General features: G+C 40.6%; 1 protein-coding gene across 1 annotated transcript in view; it reads right to left on the reverse strand.

Annotated features, from left to right (window-relative positions):
* Nucleotides 1-7,192: 7,192 nt before the first annotated feature.
* Nucleotides 7,193-16,571, reverse strand: part of LOC104941187 (tetratricopeptide repeat protein 14-like) — a 34,649-nt gene continuing 25,270 nt past the window's right edge. The window contains exons 3-10 of the mRNA XM_010766282.1: nucleotides 16,015-16,144; nucleotides 15,391-15,546; nucleotides 14,804-14,875; nucleotides 14,548-14,667; nucleotides 13,841-13,963; nucleotides 11,015-11,132; nucleotides 9,311-9,417; nucleotides 7,193-9,177 (exon numbers count right to left, since the gene is read on the reverse strand). Of these exons, the coding sequence (XP_010764584.1) occupies nucleotides 8,157-9,177; nucleotides 9,311-9,417; nucleotides 11,015-11,132; nucleotides 13,841-13,963; nucleotides 14,548-14,667; nucleotides 14,804-14,875; nucleotides 15,391-15,546; nucleotides 16,015-16,144 (1,847 nt within the window). The 3' untranslated portion in view covers nucleotides 7,193-8,156. The remainder of the gene's footprint in view (nucleotides 9,178-9,310; nucleotides 9,418-11,014; nucleotides 11,133-13,840; nucleotides 13,964-14,547; nucleotides 14,668-14,803; nucleotides 14,876-15,390; nucleotides 15,547-16,014; nucleotides 16,145-16,571) is intronic.

The following is a 16,571-nucleotide window of genomic DNA, read 5'->3' on the forward strand; positions in this document are numbered from 1 at the left end:
AGCGTGCTGCAGCAGCAGTCTGCTCTGCACACAGGCTTCCTCCAAGTTTACAGTAAAACAAACTGGTGGTGTGACCAATGGCCATTTACAATTATTAATACTATTACTATTATTAGCATTAGTCTATATTTTGGTTGAAACTAAGCCAGGAAAAAAAAGAAAAACATAAATAATAATAAAAAAATAATATAAATAAAATCGAATTTAAAAAAGAAAATTGTTATTAAGGAGACTGTAACGAATATTCGAAAAATGTAATAGTCGCTGGCATCCCAAGTCCTTTTAGTTTATTGTTTTGTGTTTATATCTTGTGACCTTTCATTTTATTTTGGTATTCACTCTACCCTCTCGTTTCAGGTGTCTACACTTCCTATCCTTGTGTGTCACCTGTCAGCCTGATTGTTGTTTCCTGCTCCTGATTTTTTCCACCTGTGCCCCATTACCTAATGTGTGTGTGTGTATATATAGCCCTTCTCTCCTTTTGTCTTTTGTCGGTTCGTCTTGTCTACACATCAAGTCCATGTCTGTATACTATAGTGAACTGTTGAACAACCTAGTGGCACCTAGAGATCTTATGAGAATCCTAGTTGAACCTAGTAACCTTTTGCCCTATAGTCTTTTATAAAATAAAATATATTCTTGAAGTCAAACCGAATCATGCATCTGAGTCCTTCGTGTCAACGACGAGAGTTGGGAGCTTCTGTAAAAAATACCTACAATAATTTTGGTCTGGAAGAGCCTGAAGAACTCAGGAAGAACTTTGGGAATAAAATGTGTCATTGGTCTGGAAGAGCCGATGCTTTGAATCAAATTCAAGGAGCAGCAGGAGACTTAGTTGGTAATGACCCAATTACGAACCGGCTTCATTATAACTGTGTCATGTCCAGTGTCATGTCCAGTGTCATGTCGCCAAAACCAAACGCAGTATTTCCAATATCTGAGAATGTATCTGACATGGACAATCATGAAGTTGTCCAGAGTTAATATGAGAAAAGGGCGACACTATTCAGACATCACTAAGTTAATTAATCCATTGTTAGTGTAAGAATATTGGTCATCTTTATAGAAGATATCCCACAACAATATAATCTATATTTAACCCACTTGGCCACGATGGAGAAAGAAGGGGGGGCAGGCAGGGGCGTCTGTACCCCGGTCCGCCCCCACAGCCCCCAGCAGGACCATTAAACAACACAAGCCTGTCAGCACCTTCAGTCGTCCAAATCACAGCCAGGACACTGCTGTCAGCAGGGCGCTATACACACTGACGCACACACACTCATTCACATACCACCACCAAACCCACACAGACCCCCCCCGCCTACACACACACAGCAACTGAGTGTTTGGTTAGCCTGTTTGTATGGCAAGCCATTTGAGTATTTATTCCATATCCTTGATTGTTGGCTCTTTGTTTTCACTTGATAGATATATGGTCACACTAGTTTGGCACTCTGTTTTACTCGTTCAATAAAACATTATACTAGTCACTCTTTTTCAGCAATTAGTGGCACTTTTGTCTGACTAGTTACCACATATGCCTTACTAGTAACGCCAGGAGCAGCACTCGTAGCAGCAAAGTACCAACATGTAAGCTTTTTGATGAACTAGTGGCCCTCTGACCGTACTAGTGACACTAAAAGTCTTACAAGTTAACTAGTGCGCTGCAAAAGCTCTGACATGTTCACTAGTTACAAAAAAGAAGCAGAATTAGTTAACTAGTGGCATACATTTGTCTGCACTAGTTAACTAGTAGCACCGAGAATCCCTCACTGGTTAACTAGTAAAGGCAAAGTTTCACTAGTTAACTAGTGGGGCTCAAAATGTCTAAACGTTAACTTTTTTAATTCCACTAGTGAACTAGTGAGGCTTAAAATGTTCACTAGTAATACGTTCCCAAATGTGCACTAGTCACACTAGTTGCACAGAATGCTAATGAGGAGGAGGGGAAATAATGCATCGAGGTCTCCTATTGGCCCTAAGCTACAGAGCGCCACCCAGCCCAAATAGTTTCTTTAAGAGCTTAAATACACTGTGTTTTAAGACCATATGACCATATTTACAAAAATATAAAACTAAAGTATTTTTGTAATTATGATCATATGACTGTATATCAAATTAGGTAAGAACATTGAAGACTTTGTTAAAATTAGAAAGTTGCCTTAGGATTGCAGACAGGAATATAGATCCTCTTTAAAACATTTTATTAAGCAGCAATTTGAAAGATGCTTGGATTAGAATAGCACTGTGATAACAGTCTGTCCAGTGTTTCAGCTTTAATCATTTCATGAGCACCGCTGATAAGATGTCCCACGATCATATCCGCTACTTTTGTGTCTCGAGTGCCGGTGTTCTCAAGCATACGGCAAAATCGCACCAACAAAAACACACACACAAAGCGGAGCAAAGCAAAAACAGAAACATGTATTTTTCTAGGCAAAACACACACTGACTGACTTCCCACGGACAATATTTTAACAGTAGGCACTAAATACCTGACTGATGCACCTCATGTCTTCAAGACGCTGCTAAAAACATTGCTAAGGCTCTCCCTCACATAGCTGAACTGACCAATCAGAATCTGGGTCCCGTCTGCTTCATTTGCATATGGCTCACTAGTGAGTGTGTAGGCCATATGAACTGCAACTAGTTAACTAGTGGATACATATTAAAGCTTACATGTTAACTAGTGACGGCAAAATGCTCACTAGTTAACTAGTTGCCGCCTCTTTTGACCTTACTAGTTAACTAGTGAGGCTCAACATGTCTACACGTTAACTAGTGAGTTCCAAAGTGTCCAGTATATACAGTAGTACAATTGTTTTTACCTTACTATTTAACAAGTTACACACACTTTATATCATTAGTTAACTAGTGAAGCCTTAGCCTGTTAAGCCCGAGAGACCCCGGTACCGGGGCCCTCCCACAACATCTTGCAGGAAACAGTGTCTGAGGGCATCTTAACATTTAATAAACTATGAATGTTTTATATACATGTAACGGGAAGAAACTCATCTAACTGATCTTTTTTTTTTTTTTTTTTTTTAAACCCACAATGCTAACGCTGAGCCTNGTGCCCGATACTAGTGACTGAAATGGATGTTTGTACTATGAATTAATTCAGCCCTGCTATTGCGTTGTTCCCAGTTGTTGTGGATTACCTTCAGTGTCGAAATGTCTTATGGTGGATTTAAGGCTTGTGAGCAACGGTAGTAATTGCTCGTCAAAATGCTCATAATGAATACCTTCCTGGACTAGAATAGTTCACATGCCCCCAGGATGATCCAATATCCCCAGGTGGGAAGTCGCTCTTCCTGCTCCAGTGTGTTTGAGTTTTAAGTCGTATTGTGAAAACATGGATTCTAAAAAGATACCTTTTTATATTCTTGATCTGAGTGTTAAAACAACACATTAAAAAAATATCTTTCCTAGTTGAGGAGGGCGTTTATGCTCAAGTTGTGATCGAAATGTTCTGAACATAATTTGTGCCCATGCTATGCTAACTTTCCTGAAGATGGTAATTGTACTGTAATCCAAAAACATAACCTCATTGGCAAAACGGAGGAATGTGATGAGAGAATGACATTTTCCACTTATTGTATCTTTTGAAAAATAACGACGATTTCAATGACTACAAGTATTCGATTTTAGGTCGGTATTATTTGATCATGTGTTGGGTGTTCTCCATTCATAGAGGGTCTTTTGTGTACATTTTGACAAGGTATTACATATCCCTCACGTCTGGGGTCACTTCAGTTGCTCCAGGCTTTAATGTCTCTTGTTTTGTGTTCATTTTGAGTTGAGTCTTTTATCTGTTCAAAAAGATACTGCCTTATGTTTACTGCCTTGGGCCATTTGTGCTTTCTTTGTGTGGCTTGTTGAATCCCAAACAACCTGACTGTTAGTACTGCTGTACCTTATCAAGCTTTACACCATGCAGATGTTTCAGTTGTATCCCGACACATTTTTTCCTGCAGTGAAATGGGTGAATCAATAAAGCAATTAAAATTTCAAGATAACATGCCGTGTCCAAGTCTTCTAAGTTTTTATTTCAGTTTTTCCACACTTTTATTCATTGCTCTCTATTTCTGTTTTCATCACACTAATGCTAAATAAAAGTAGTTTGTTCACAATCTACTAAGTTATGTTCTAATACAAGACAACAAAGAGTCAGAAGTTAAAATAATGATAAAGACACATACAAGGTGAATAGTCAGTTTAATATACAAGGATACAATGGCCAATCCACTATTGCATGTTTTAGATTATGATTTAATGGTTTTTAAAGATCTATAATATATGTGGTGGTTCCAGTAATGTTGTTTTCTTAGTGTTGAAGCTATTTGAATTTTACTATTATTTAGTCCTGAATTGAATTACTTGAGTATCTTGTTGTAAAGGTATGAATGCGTTTACATATATATTCATATTTAAATGTTGGTTTAAATCTGATTATAAGTACATTTTACTGTTTCTTTTGTGAGTTCAAGTTTATTTTCTCGTTGTTTTTGCTATTTTTCATCTATTGAAGAGATGGATGCAAGTAACCTGTGACATCTTCAAAATCTACATGGCAATAGTGTTTCACGTACATTGATTTATTTGTGCGGGCCGCAATAAATATATTATATGTCGACATGATTATAAAATATATATTATTTAATAATTTTTTTAATTTGTGTAGTCTATCTAATAGATGTGAGGAGGGCTGGGATTGGAGTGCGATTCAAATCCTGCCTGGACAACACTCTAGTGTGACTTGAGTAAGGCTTAGTCGGTACTCCAGGGAGAATGTCAATGTAATTGATCATTTAAGTTCGCTTTGATAAAAAGAAGACAGATGTGTTAATAGACATGAACTCGCATGTATTTCTTATTTTGGGGGTGGTGGATGCATGCCGATAGGTTAAGGGGTTGGTTTTTTGCGGGGGGGGGTTGCGTGAGTGAAAAAAATAGAATCAAATTACTTTATTATATTCTCGTTCACATAAAAATTAAATGTCAAATATCGAAAGGAAGACATACAGAATGATATTCCTCGATATGGGGTATCGGCAGATATCACTAGTGGGGTCAATGATCAAGAACGGTGAAGCAAAAAATCCGACACATGGGGGACTATAAAGCTAAGAAGATGGGACCAAAGTAAAAGGTAAATCGTAACACAATAACGCGAGGGATTCAATTCTGAAGTGCAGATGTGCAACTGCTTAAGCAGACGTACATGTCGGGCAGTATGAAAGGTTTGCTATACCTATTAATAAACAATCAGTTTAAAGGATCCGTGTAGAGTTTTCAGGTTCATAACCGGTTTTCGTTGTCCGGGCTCTTTTCAGTAAGAGAGTAAGGCGGTGCTTGAGTCATGCGTCTGTTTGCGATATGACTAACGTTTGCGTGATGGTTCATAGCAAAACGGCAGGAAAAATAATGACGCAAACAAAATGGCACGATTTGTGCTCTAGTTCTCTGTATTTCGGAGCCGTTCCGTGTGCTGAACGAGAATATAATACGATTTGATTCGGTATTCTGTGCGGGACGGCATGCCGCACCGGCTCTACCTCCACTCTCCCGCCTAACAAGGTTCTCTGGCTAGAGAGAGAATTGCTAACAAGGGCTCCGGATGTATAACCTGATTTCGGAGTGGTCTATGTAGGCGATCATACGCCGCGACTCTCTCCTGAGTTATCGCTAGAAATGAAACGGAATTACGGGATACATAGACCGCTCGTGATTGCGTGTGAGCTGAGGCTGCATAGACAACGGATCTTGTTGGCTTGCTTGTTCATTCCCTCAGCGAGAGACGACCCGTATCTTGGTAGTAGTCAATTGAGATTCTAGAGGACATGTTCTAGCTGGAGGTACGGAGGGACTAGTGCGGCGAATTTTACCTCTAAGTGGATGACCCACTATGGTATGGCTTGTCTCTTGGTAACAACTCATGAAGTCGTTTGGCAGGAGAAGCGAATGCTGAGCTGGTGCTCCAAAGAACCAAATACCTCACTGCTCAATCGCTAGGACCAGTGATTGGATACTCTCGAGCGCGTCCTGGAAATACATCAGCTCGATCTCCTTACGGGGGGTGGAAACAATCGCGTTGGGGTGTTTTTATGCTAATAAATAGATTGAGAAGAACTGCAGATAACGATTGTAAAAGGAAAAAGATATGAATAAATTAGGGGAATTTAGATTATATAGGTTTTGATTGACATAATATATATTTTCTTCTTAGTCATGAATGATCCATTTGTGGCGGACTATGAGGTGTGGGGAGGTTGTGGCGGCGGGGCCGGCAGCAGGAGAGTGGGAGAGTCGAGAGTGTGGGATGCGAGAACGAGGCTGTATGCCTGTGAGGAGTGGAGTGGGGGGGTAGTAGAGGTTGGTCGACAGGTTTAAGTTTATGCATGTAGGACCTGGTTCTATTCAGTAGTTATGGTCAAATGAATCACAATATCATATGCACGGAAAACCAAAAGAGGAATTCGATAACGTGGAACTGCCATCTAGAGTCATGGAGTTTTTAGAACTCTAGCATGATATGATGAAACCACTGTTAAAATGCTTCAGTGTATTGTTGATATAGCCGTATCGATACGTTTAAAATATGATTGTAAGAAGCAGGAAATTCTAATTCTTCTGAGGGGTCGATGTACTGCATGATCGCTATATGTGGCGACAGATAATTTCCGAACAGTGTGTTGATATACACTCTGCTGTGAAAACTTATTATTCGAATGACAGGGATTGACCTATGCATTGAAGTGAAGGTAAAGGATTGTCTAAATATATGTTGAATCATCTATATAGAGAAACTTAATTTGTTATGACAAATATAACTGTGAAACCCCACCAAGCATATATGTTATTGATCTTTAAAACAAGCTTAAATACGATAATTAAACATGCAATAGTTGGGATTTGGCCCACTGAGCACTTGTATATATTAACTGACTATTTCACCTTTGGATGCTGTCTTTTATCAAGATGCTGATTTGTAACGTTGCTTGACTCTTTTGCTGTGTGTGTTGGTCTTGTGAGGCTAGAACTAACTTCTAGGCTAGATTGATGACAAACTAGCTTTTTAGCTTATTAGGCAGTTACTATTTAGCATTAGTGTGATGAAAACAGAAATAGAGAGCAATGAATAAAAGTGTGGAAAAACTGAAATAAAAACTTAGAAGACTTGGACACGGCATGTTATCTTGAAATTTTAATTGCTTTATTGATTCACCCATTTCACTGCAGGAAAAAATGTGTCGGGATACAACTGAAACATCTGCATGGTGTAAAGCTTGATAAGGTACAGCAGTACTAACAGTCAGGTTGTTTGGGATTCAACAAGCCACACAAAGAAAGCACAAATGGCCCAAGGCAGTAAACATAAGGCAGTATCTTTTTGAACAGATAAAAGACTCAACTCAAAATGAACACAAAACAAGAGACATTAAAGCCTGGAGCAACTGAAGTGACCCCAGACGTGAGGGATATGTAATACCTTGTCAAAATGTACACAAAAGACCCTCTATGAATGGAGAACACCCAACACATGATCAAATAATACCGACCTAAAATCGAATACTTGTAGTCATTGAAATCGTCGTTATTTTTCAAAAGATACAATAAGTGGAAAATGTCATTCTCTCATCACATTCCTCCGTTTTGCCAATGAGGTTATGTTTTTGGATTACAGTACAATTACCATCTTCAGGAAAGTTAGCATAGCATGGGCACAAATTATGTTCAGAACATTTCGATCACAACTTGAGCATAAACGCCCTCCTCAACTAGGAAAGATATTTTTTTAATGTGTTGTTTTAACACTCAGATCAAGAATATAAAAAGGTATCTTTTTAGAATCCATGTTTTCACAATACGACTTAAAACTCAAACACACTGGAGCAGGAAGAGCGACTTCCCACCTGGGGATATTGGATCATCCTGGGGGCATGTGAACTATTCTAGTCCAGGAAGGTATTCATTATGAGCATTTTGACGAGCAATTACTACCGTTGCTCACAAGCCTTAAATCCACCATAAGACATTTCGACACTGAAGGTAATCCACAACAACTGGGAACAACGCAATAGCAGGGCTGAATTAATTCATAGTACAAACATCCATTTCAGTCACTAGTATCGGGCACGTTGTGGACTTTTGACTTATTTTCTCGGCCCGCCTCCCTTCCCCTTTTTAAACTGGGCGATCTGATTGAAGATATCCAACAGGTTAGTAGGGAGGTCTTTCTTAACGCTTCCTCCTGGCACTGAGGTCAAACTACTCGGTCTGGTGTGATTTCCCGCACCTTCTGATTTTCTACCACTTCCTGGTACATTTTCGTCTTCCCCCTTCCTGCTATCCTTATCTCCCTTTGCCTCTTCTACTTCTTGAATTTCTTCCCGCCCTCTGTTCTCATACCTACCTCCATCGAAGGAGTTCCTCTTGGGCGCGTCATGTCTCACCCTACTCTCTATGCTCTTTGACGTGGAAGCAGAGTTCCCTAAATATTCAGGATTGAAAATAGATTTCCGTGAATACGCAGAGTCGGCGGACGAGCAGGACACTGTTCGTCGTCTGTTCTCCCCCAAGCTGCTTCTCCTCTTGGAGTCACTTCCTCTCCTTTCTTTCCCGTTATCCTCCCTCCCTCTCTCACCCTTCCTTTCTCCACTCCGACTCCCCCTCTCCTCTCTTTCCTGGCTTTGACTGTTTTTCTTTTCCCCTGTCCTACTCTCCTTTCCGTCCTTTCTCTTCCTTTCTGTTTGTGGCGAGTCGGACTCTTCGTCCTCTGAAGCTGCAGACAACGAATACAGCTGAGAGATGCGTTTATCTTCAGCCTCGTTCTCCACTGCCTCCCCCTCATCCTCCTCCCCAAACCTCGGGCCTCCCTTCTGGTTGAGAAAGGTGGCGGAGGTGTTTGGAGGAGCGGGGTACCACTCCACCTCTTCCTCTTCTTCCTTCTCCTTCCGGTCTTTCTTGCTCTTACCCTCCTCGCTCCTCCTGCTGCTGCTCTCCTTTGAGGAGATCCTGCGATGGCGCTTACTTCCCCGCTTCCTCCTTTTCTTCTTCTTTTTGGACCTCCTGCGAGAGGAGTCAGACGACGAAGAAGAAGAAGGAGAAGAGTCTCTGGAGGAAGCGGTGGATGAGGGATTGGAAGATGCTGATCTCTTGCGTTTCTTCTTCATTCTGTAAAAAAATTAAAAACACATCCACTCAACACTTCATCCTCATAAACCTCAAATGATTTGGAGTTAGGATCTCAATGACTTCATGTGTAGCAAATGTACCTGACACAGCTTTAAAAGATCGGACAACTCACCTCTTCTCCTCTTTTAAGATCTTACGCAATTTCTCAGCGCTGGTCTGGCTGATCGTAGCTTTCTCCTGCTCCTTAGCCACCGCTTCTTCTCGCAGGCGAATTGATACCTTTAAGGCCGCCGGGTGATGCAAGGCAAGACATAACAATGGCAAGCAAAAGTCCACAAAGACACATTCAAACACGCCACGACCCAAGACATGCAACCCCGAAAACAATCAGTTATCAGCCATTTAGTAAATGATTCATGTTGGAGACAAAGGAAAGTCAGAGATTTGAGAAGGACAGCAGAATGTTATGATCACACGCCACAGACGACATGATAAAGAAATAGACAGAGGGTTAAAAACAGTTGTGTAATCCAAGAGAACGGTATTGGCAGAGAAGCAGAAGAATAGATAGAGAGAGGTACAGGCAGAGAAAGCACAAAGCATTTGTTTCCCAATCAGACAGAGAGAATGTTTCAACGTTACCGATTTGGACCAGGGGGACGCACGAGAGTCCAATAGAGGAGTTGATGTCATTGTGCCGTTTATTTATTTTCACCACCGCAAAGCACGTGACAAGGCCATGGAAGTTGAAGGGTCAAAGAGTCAGAGTCCCGAGGCCGCAGACACACACACAAACACCAAAACACTTCATCAGTCTTACAAACCAACATGGATGAGTTTAGGTACAAAATTCACTTTCAAAATTCATATTTTGTGTTAACACATGAAAATGGAACAGATAAAGTGTATTCTGTGTGCATCTAAATAATAACATATTGTAGAGGTTGTTGAAATGACTCCAGAAACACTTAATATCATATAGTTAGCTGTTTGTTAATTGTTAATATACTGAGTAAAGACTTTATTATACAGGGCAAAGTTTGACCTATCCATTTAATAGCTGCCTACAAATCCACAAGGAATGTCTCCTGTTTGGATATGAATCTTAGACGGATATTAAGCTGGTAAAACATTAGCAGACACACAGGAGTTTAAATCCTTCCTGCTTTTTGTCTCTATTGGTTAATAATCAGATCATGTAAAGTGGCCAGCAGGGAGGCAGTTTGAAAAGCTATGCATGTACAACAAATAATCTGATCTTAGAAAACTGCCAATCATCAAAAAGGAAGAATTCCCGTTCAAGTTAGTTTCTAAAGATGAAAACACCTACATATCAATACCTGCACCTGTTGTGATGTCATTGCAAAATCTAAATAGTCAAGTTGTGTGTCTGCACGCCCTTGATTATAAGATTCATGCATGTCTTATCCGTGCTTTCATTTAAACCCCTTCATTCTTGGCCACTCGGGGGCAGTGGATACAAGGCTGTGAATGAACAGTTCCCTAACTAAGCAACCAGCAGCTGTACAGGTAGAAGAAAATGTGCCTTTATCTAGAGTTGTGTATCTGGTTCTTAAGCCTTTATGACTGTTTTCACACACCAGTAGTCATGTAACTCTGCTAATATAAACATTTTGACTATAGTCGCTCTATGAAAGAAAGACTGGGTCACAAAATACACAAAGCTTCTGAGAGCTCTTTATTCATTTGATTTCCCAAAATCAAACAATCCACTACATTGAAATGTGAGCTTAGCCAAGCCTCTATATGCACTTTATTGTTAGGGTGTGTTTTAATAGATAAGGCTCAAATACACAAAGTGCATTTCTGCCAACTTTCGCCTAACCCAGCGTGTTTGTGTGTGGTTCCCGCTCACCTGTATAGTCTCGGTTATTTTGTGCAGCGCTTCCTGGGCCTCAGGGTTTGACTCATCGAGAGATAGAGCTTTCCTGTAAAGTCCCTCTGCTGTGACCAGTTTCTCCTGTTCTTCAAGCCTACACACACACACACACACACACACACACACACACACACACACACACACACACACACACACACACACACACACACACACACACACACACACACACTCTCCTATTTAAACAGTACCTGTTGAATTTCACAACCAGCTCATAAAGGACGCATAAATGCATTGAGGTCCGCGGGAAAATAAATCAAGTCTGTTTGCGTAACTTGGTGTGTGTTAGTGTGCATGTGTGTGAAAAGTAAAGAAAGCACGACATATTCACATAATGTCATGGCAAACCCAAGGAGCAAGTGCCTTTTTTTTCCAGAGATACAATTCACATCTACCATTGTCAGTTGGATTTAGAAGGCTGTTTACATTGTTAAAAGGTTTGCAAGAGACGGAAACAAAATGCAAATACTATGGTTAAAATGTACGTTACAAAGTATGAGTTACATTAAAAAGCAAGAAGTAAAAATATAAATCAAATAGTATCACTCTTAAAGGGGCCTAATTCTTATACTTTAATTGTTCATCTGGCAATTATTGCAAAATTGCTTTTTCCAGTACTGCTGCTTTTACGTAATCACAGTTTGGGGAACATGATGCATATGGCCACGTCTATCTATGCGTGTGTGTGTGTGTGTGTGTGTGTGTGTGTGTGTGTGTGTGTGTGTGTGTGTGTGTGTGTGTGTGTGTGTGTGTGTGTGTGTGTGTGTGTGTGTGTGTGTGTGTGTGTGTGTGTGTGTGTGTGTGTGTGTGTGTGTGTGTGTGTGTGTGTGTGTGTGAGAGTATAACTGTATGTGTGTATGTGTGTGTGAGCATCACTGTGTGTGTGTGTTTGCCCTCAACCAAAGAGCTCCAAGCTGTCATGTGTTAGCCTCCTATGGTTAACATCTGCTGCATTTAGCGCTGCCATGTTGCTCTGTGATACACACAACGTGTAATAGAATCAAATTCACACACACACGCACTATTCTCTCTCGGTTGTTGGAGAATTGACCACTGAAACCCATCCTGTACTCAAATATGAAACATTAAAAGACTGTTGATATATGTTTTTGAATGCACAAATAAGTGACCTACTGTATATGAGACCTGTTGGACTTGTATTAAAACATGAGTGAATAGTGATGCCATTAAGGATGACAGAAGACACATTGACATATAACGCCCACGACCAACTGTATGTTTCGACCCAACATCTCTGCCACAACAGATGGGAATGTATTTATAAAGTGTCTTTCGAACATACTTTACTATTTGTCACTGACACACAGAACAATGGTATACCAGAGCAGCAATGCAAGGTGCATGTCTGTAAGAACTACTCCTTGCTCAAGGACACATGATCACTTCAAACTAATGCTTTTCAAACAGCAAAATACTTTTTTTATGACATTGTCTTTTCTTTAAAGAAGACAGAGCTGGACTCTTTAGGACTGGATACGTTGATACTTTCAAAGTATCTAAAAATCACTTTTCTCTCTTTTCTTCCTCAAACACAGGCAACCTTAAAATCCAATCTTCATAACAGCCTTACACCTATTAGCTCTGAAGTGGAAAACGAGATGACTCCACTGATGGACTCATTCCTAATACCAAATATTTCTGGGCTCTCGAACGCAAACAATGCGGGCATCTGCTGCGGGACCACTTCTTTAATGGAAAGCCTCTCTCACTCTCTCTGTGTCTGTGTCCTTCGCTCGCCCATCCAGGCACTAATGTAAATGAAAAGCAATGGGACAGGGTGTGTTGTTAATGTGTGGACAAGGACAAAAAGCTGAGGTCTGGGGGTATTGTACTGGCCCTGTGACACACATCCCAACCTCCACACACACACACACACACACACACACACACACACACACACACACACACACACACACACACACACACACACACACACACACACACACACACACACACACACACACACACACACACTAGAACTCTTATAAGATCCCAGATATTGATCAGAAACAAGGGCCAATATACCAGGCTTTTACAACTCGTATGTCTTCATTAGTTGTGTTTTTTACAATTATCCCAACAAACCAGATTCAAATTGACTACTTGTCTGTTCCAAAGCAGCGCTCCTAACATTCTTAGCCAGTGTTGACTCATCAAATACTTTGTTCACAGGCGTTCCTACTTCTAATTATCACTTTAATCGTAGTTTAAAAAAGGGAGGTAGTGACAGTAAGAGATGGCAGAGTGCATTGTTTCTAAGGGCGGTGCAACTGCTGGGAAAGGCCAATTCTTTGTCACATACAATAATAATAATTATAATAACGAGACACTTAACTAACAAAACCTCTCTAGACTGTAATCAAATGGTTCATGGAAATGGAAGCACTGCTAAATCGAATAATAATCATTTGTTGCCTTTAACCGCAGCCCTCACACTGAACCTGGCTTTATATTAACTCAATATAAATAAGGAAGTTCACTGGCAACCTTGTTGTTGCATGAAATAAGTAATCTAAGCAGGAAGTCCCTTCGTTATGCCTACAGCACAGAGGCACGAGGACGTAGATCACAAAGGTTAATGTAGTAATGGTTTTTTCATTTTCTGAAAAACAACCAGGACTGAAGAAAATGTTACTGAGCTGTTCACATGAAATCATTAAAGCTATTTGTTAGTGACCATTACATTTGAATGTATTTTTTAGCAGTATTGCATTCAATTATCCTTCTTCTTGAACTCATGAAAGCAAAGGTAGCAACGCTTACTGTTTTCCTCTCTCCACTAGAGTCTGGCAGAGGTACTTGTTGGCATTTCGGTGATCTGGACAGTTCTCCAGGGCCAGTTCAAAGTCTGTGATGGCCTTCATTATGCTGCCTTTGTTAGCATACCTGGGAATGACAACAAATGAAAGAAATGCACAATACGATCAAAAAACATCTAAAAAGGAGAATTCCGTCATCCTTGAGAACTAGGCTCCAAACTGGATTTACTTTCCTTCTCTTTTTGCTTAAACCTTGAGGTTTCACTAACTGTGGGTATTATGTTTTAGCATCGCTGCAGTTCTCTGGAACATGAATCTGTGATGTTGTTCGAAAAGGAGTTTCCTTTTGCTGTGCCTGGCGCCAAGCCAAAGAAATACGTGCATTTCCAAGCACATTAGACAATGAAGAGATGACATGTTCAGAAATATTGTTTCTCATGTTCTCTTTCAAATTACTTACTCTTTGACTGAGGCATTGTTCTTACGTGTTACTCACAGGGCACACATGAACATTTCTTAACAAAAGGTATTGCCTTAACATTCACCAAAATGTAAACCAAGTAAATGGGTAGTAAAAGTTTTGCTATGATTGTCTAAAAAAGGTAGAAATCAACTTTCAAGAGGACCTATATGAAAATGGTTATTTATGTAAACTGTGAGCCCAAACAAGAGTGATATAGTATAACATTCAATAAAGTAGAATCAACTCACAGAGCTCCACGTGCCACCAGTGCTTCTACATTATTAGTGTCGATATCCAGCGCTTTGTTGTATTCGTTCATGGCTTCCACATGACGACCATGTTTGAAGTGGTCTACACCTGCACGGACACTGAGAGAGCAAAGGCAGACAAGGAGCAGGGAAAAAGGATTTTATTAACGTCAGAGGAAGAAAGACTAGAACATGGGATGATTTTCCCTTTGTGCTGTGGTATATATGAGAGACCAATGAAACACTCTAGCTTTACCACTTCAAGGCCCACGATGCAGACTGTCTCTTCCTGATTGCTGAGGCAAAATCCTCCTCGTGAAAAAGTTTACTGTGGAGAAAAGAGACAGAACTTCAGTGAGTATCGACCATCTAACAGCTCTCTGTCAACGCTGTAGGCTTCCTGTTCTTAAAGAGAATCAGTGTTTACCTGCCTACAGCAAAGGCCGAATAACAACTTGCCAAGATTAAAGTAAAAAAACATTAACACTGGCTGGGGTCTGGCTGTTACAAGACATGCAAGGCTGATGTTCTAAGAGCGTTGGCCTTTGTACTGGGGCAAGTCAAATACTGACTTCTGGGTAAACTCCAGTGAACATCCCTTCAACAACTCAGTATTAGCACATGATTTCCCAGCTCGGGGATGGGACAGTCCAGAGATCACATGAATGCACAGTTGGCATGGCTGGAAGGTCTGCACTCTCCAGGTGCCATTCTCAGTCATATCTTTTTTCAGGCCAGCTTACGATAACCAACTTAAAAGTGATTATTTTCACGGATTGCAACTTGCCTCGACATTTGTAACACAGAGGGACAACAGGGATAAGATGTCAGCCGTTTGTTTACCTCTGCAGTCCTCTCATCATTGATGGTGGTTGGGTGTCACTAACTCCCACCTTCTCCAGCAGGTATTCCACCACAGAGGGGTTGTGGTAACCATGGCAGCTCTTCAGTATACACTCGTATGTCTCACGCGAGTCAGCGGCTGCACGAAGGCTACGACTAAAAGAAAGAGGAGAGGAGTCAGACAGTTACACGATCTACAAGAAAAAACTGGTTGTGTGTTGAAGGGCTTATTTTATCTTCTGTGGTGATCACTAAGCATTTACAAAGCTCACAGTGAAAAAAGTGAACATGAGCTATATTCATGAATGAGATTGAGCTTTTTTAAGCACCTAGAATAATCTATATTAGTGCATGAGACAGGGTCTCTACCATTGACAGACACATAAGGTACATTTGGTATAAAGCAAGTATCCTTCTTCTTAGTGGGATGTTTGATTAAAATGCATCCCACATCCATTCATTAAGATATACATTCAAAAAGTAATGTTACAATTGCTGTTCAGTACACCACCAAACCTTTTCATACACATTTGGATTTGTATTATACATTTCTTTTTTTAAATAAGGATTAGCTTTTTAGAGGTTTGTGTTGTTTATTTTGTCATTTCATGTTGTGTAAGTTACCTGTAGTGTATGGGCAACTCCTCGCGAGGAAAGACACCCAGCTTGATGTGCTCCAAGCCGGGAGAAAGAGCAGCCTGTTGGAGAGAAACTGTGATTTTCTCCTGGTAGCGATCGATGTCTTTCACTGCAGCTACAGAAGGAGAAAATGAAGCACTTAGATTTGCTAACATAAGTGTCTGTTGTTGCAGACATTTAGGGTAGCTTAACATATACATTGGTTGTATATTAGCAGTTTAATTGGAAGCTGGCTGAAAGTCACAAAAATATGCAAACAGTTGGTTGTGTTACAGATGCCTAGCAACAACCAATTATCTAAAAACAAGGGCCGTTCCTCAATCGCGAGGAAACTGGCTTCCAAGCCCAATATTTCAAGGATGCTACGTCATCGAGTGCCGCCGAAGGGCTGTTCCAATCTCCAGCATACTTGGAATTCCACCGAGGCCATGTCGTTGGTTTGGGGGTAATTTCGAGGCTGCACATGGGTAGACTTTGCGTCCTTCAAATCCCCACAATGCTTTGCGCACGGACCAATTTCAAAAACCCTTGCGGCGGAAAAT

Source organism: Notothenia coriiceps, unplaced genomic scaffold, assembly GCF_000735185.1.
Source record: "Notothenia coriiceps isolate Sejong01 unplaced genomic scaffold, NC01 NC01_scaffold00000116, whole genome shotgun sequence".
NCBI lineage: Eukaryota > Metazoa > Chordata > Actinopteri > Perciformes > Nototheniidae > Notothenia > Notothenia coriiceps.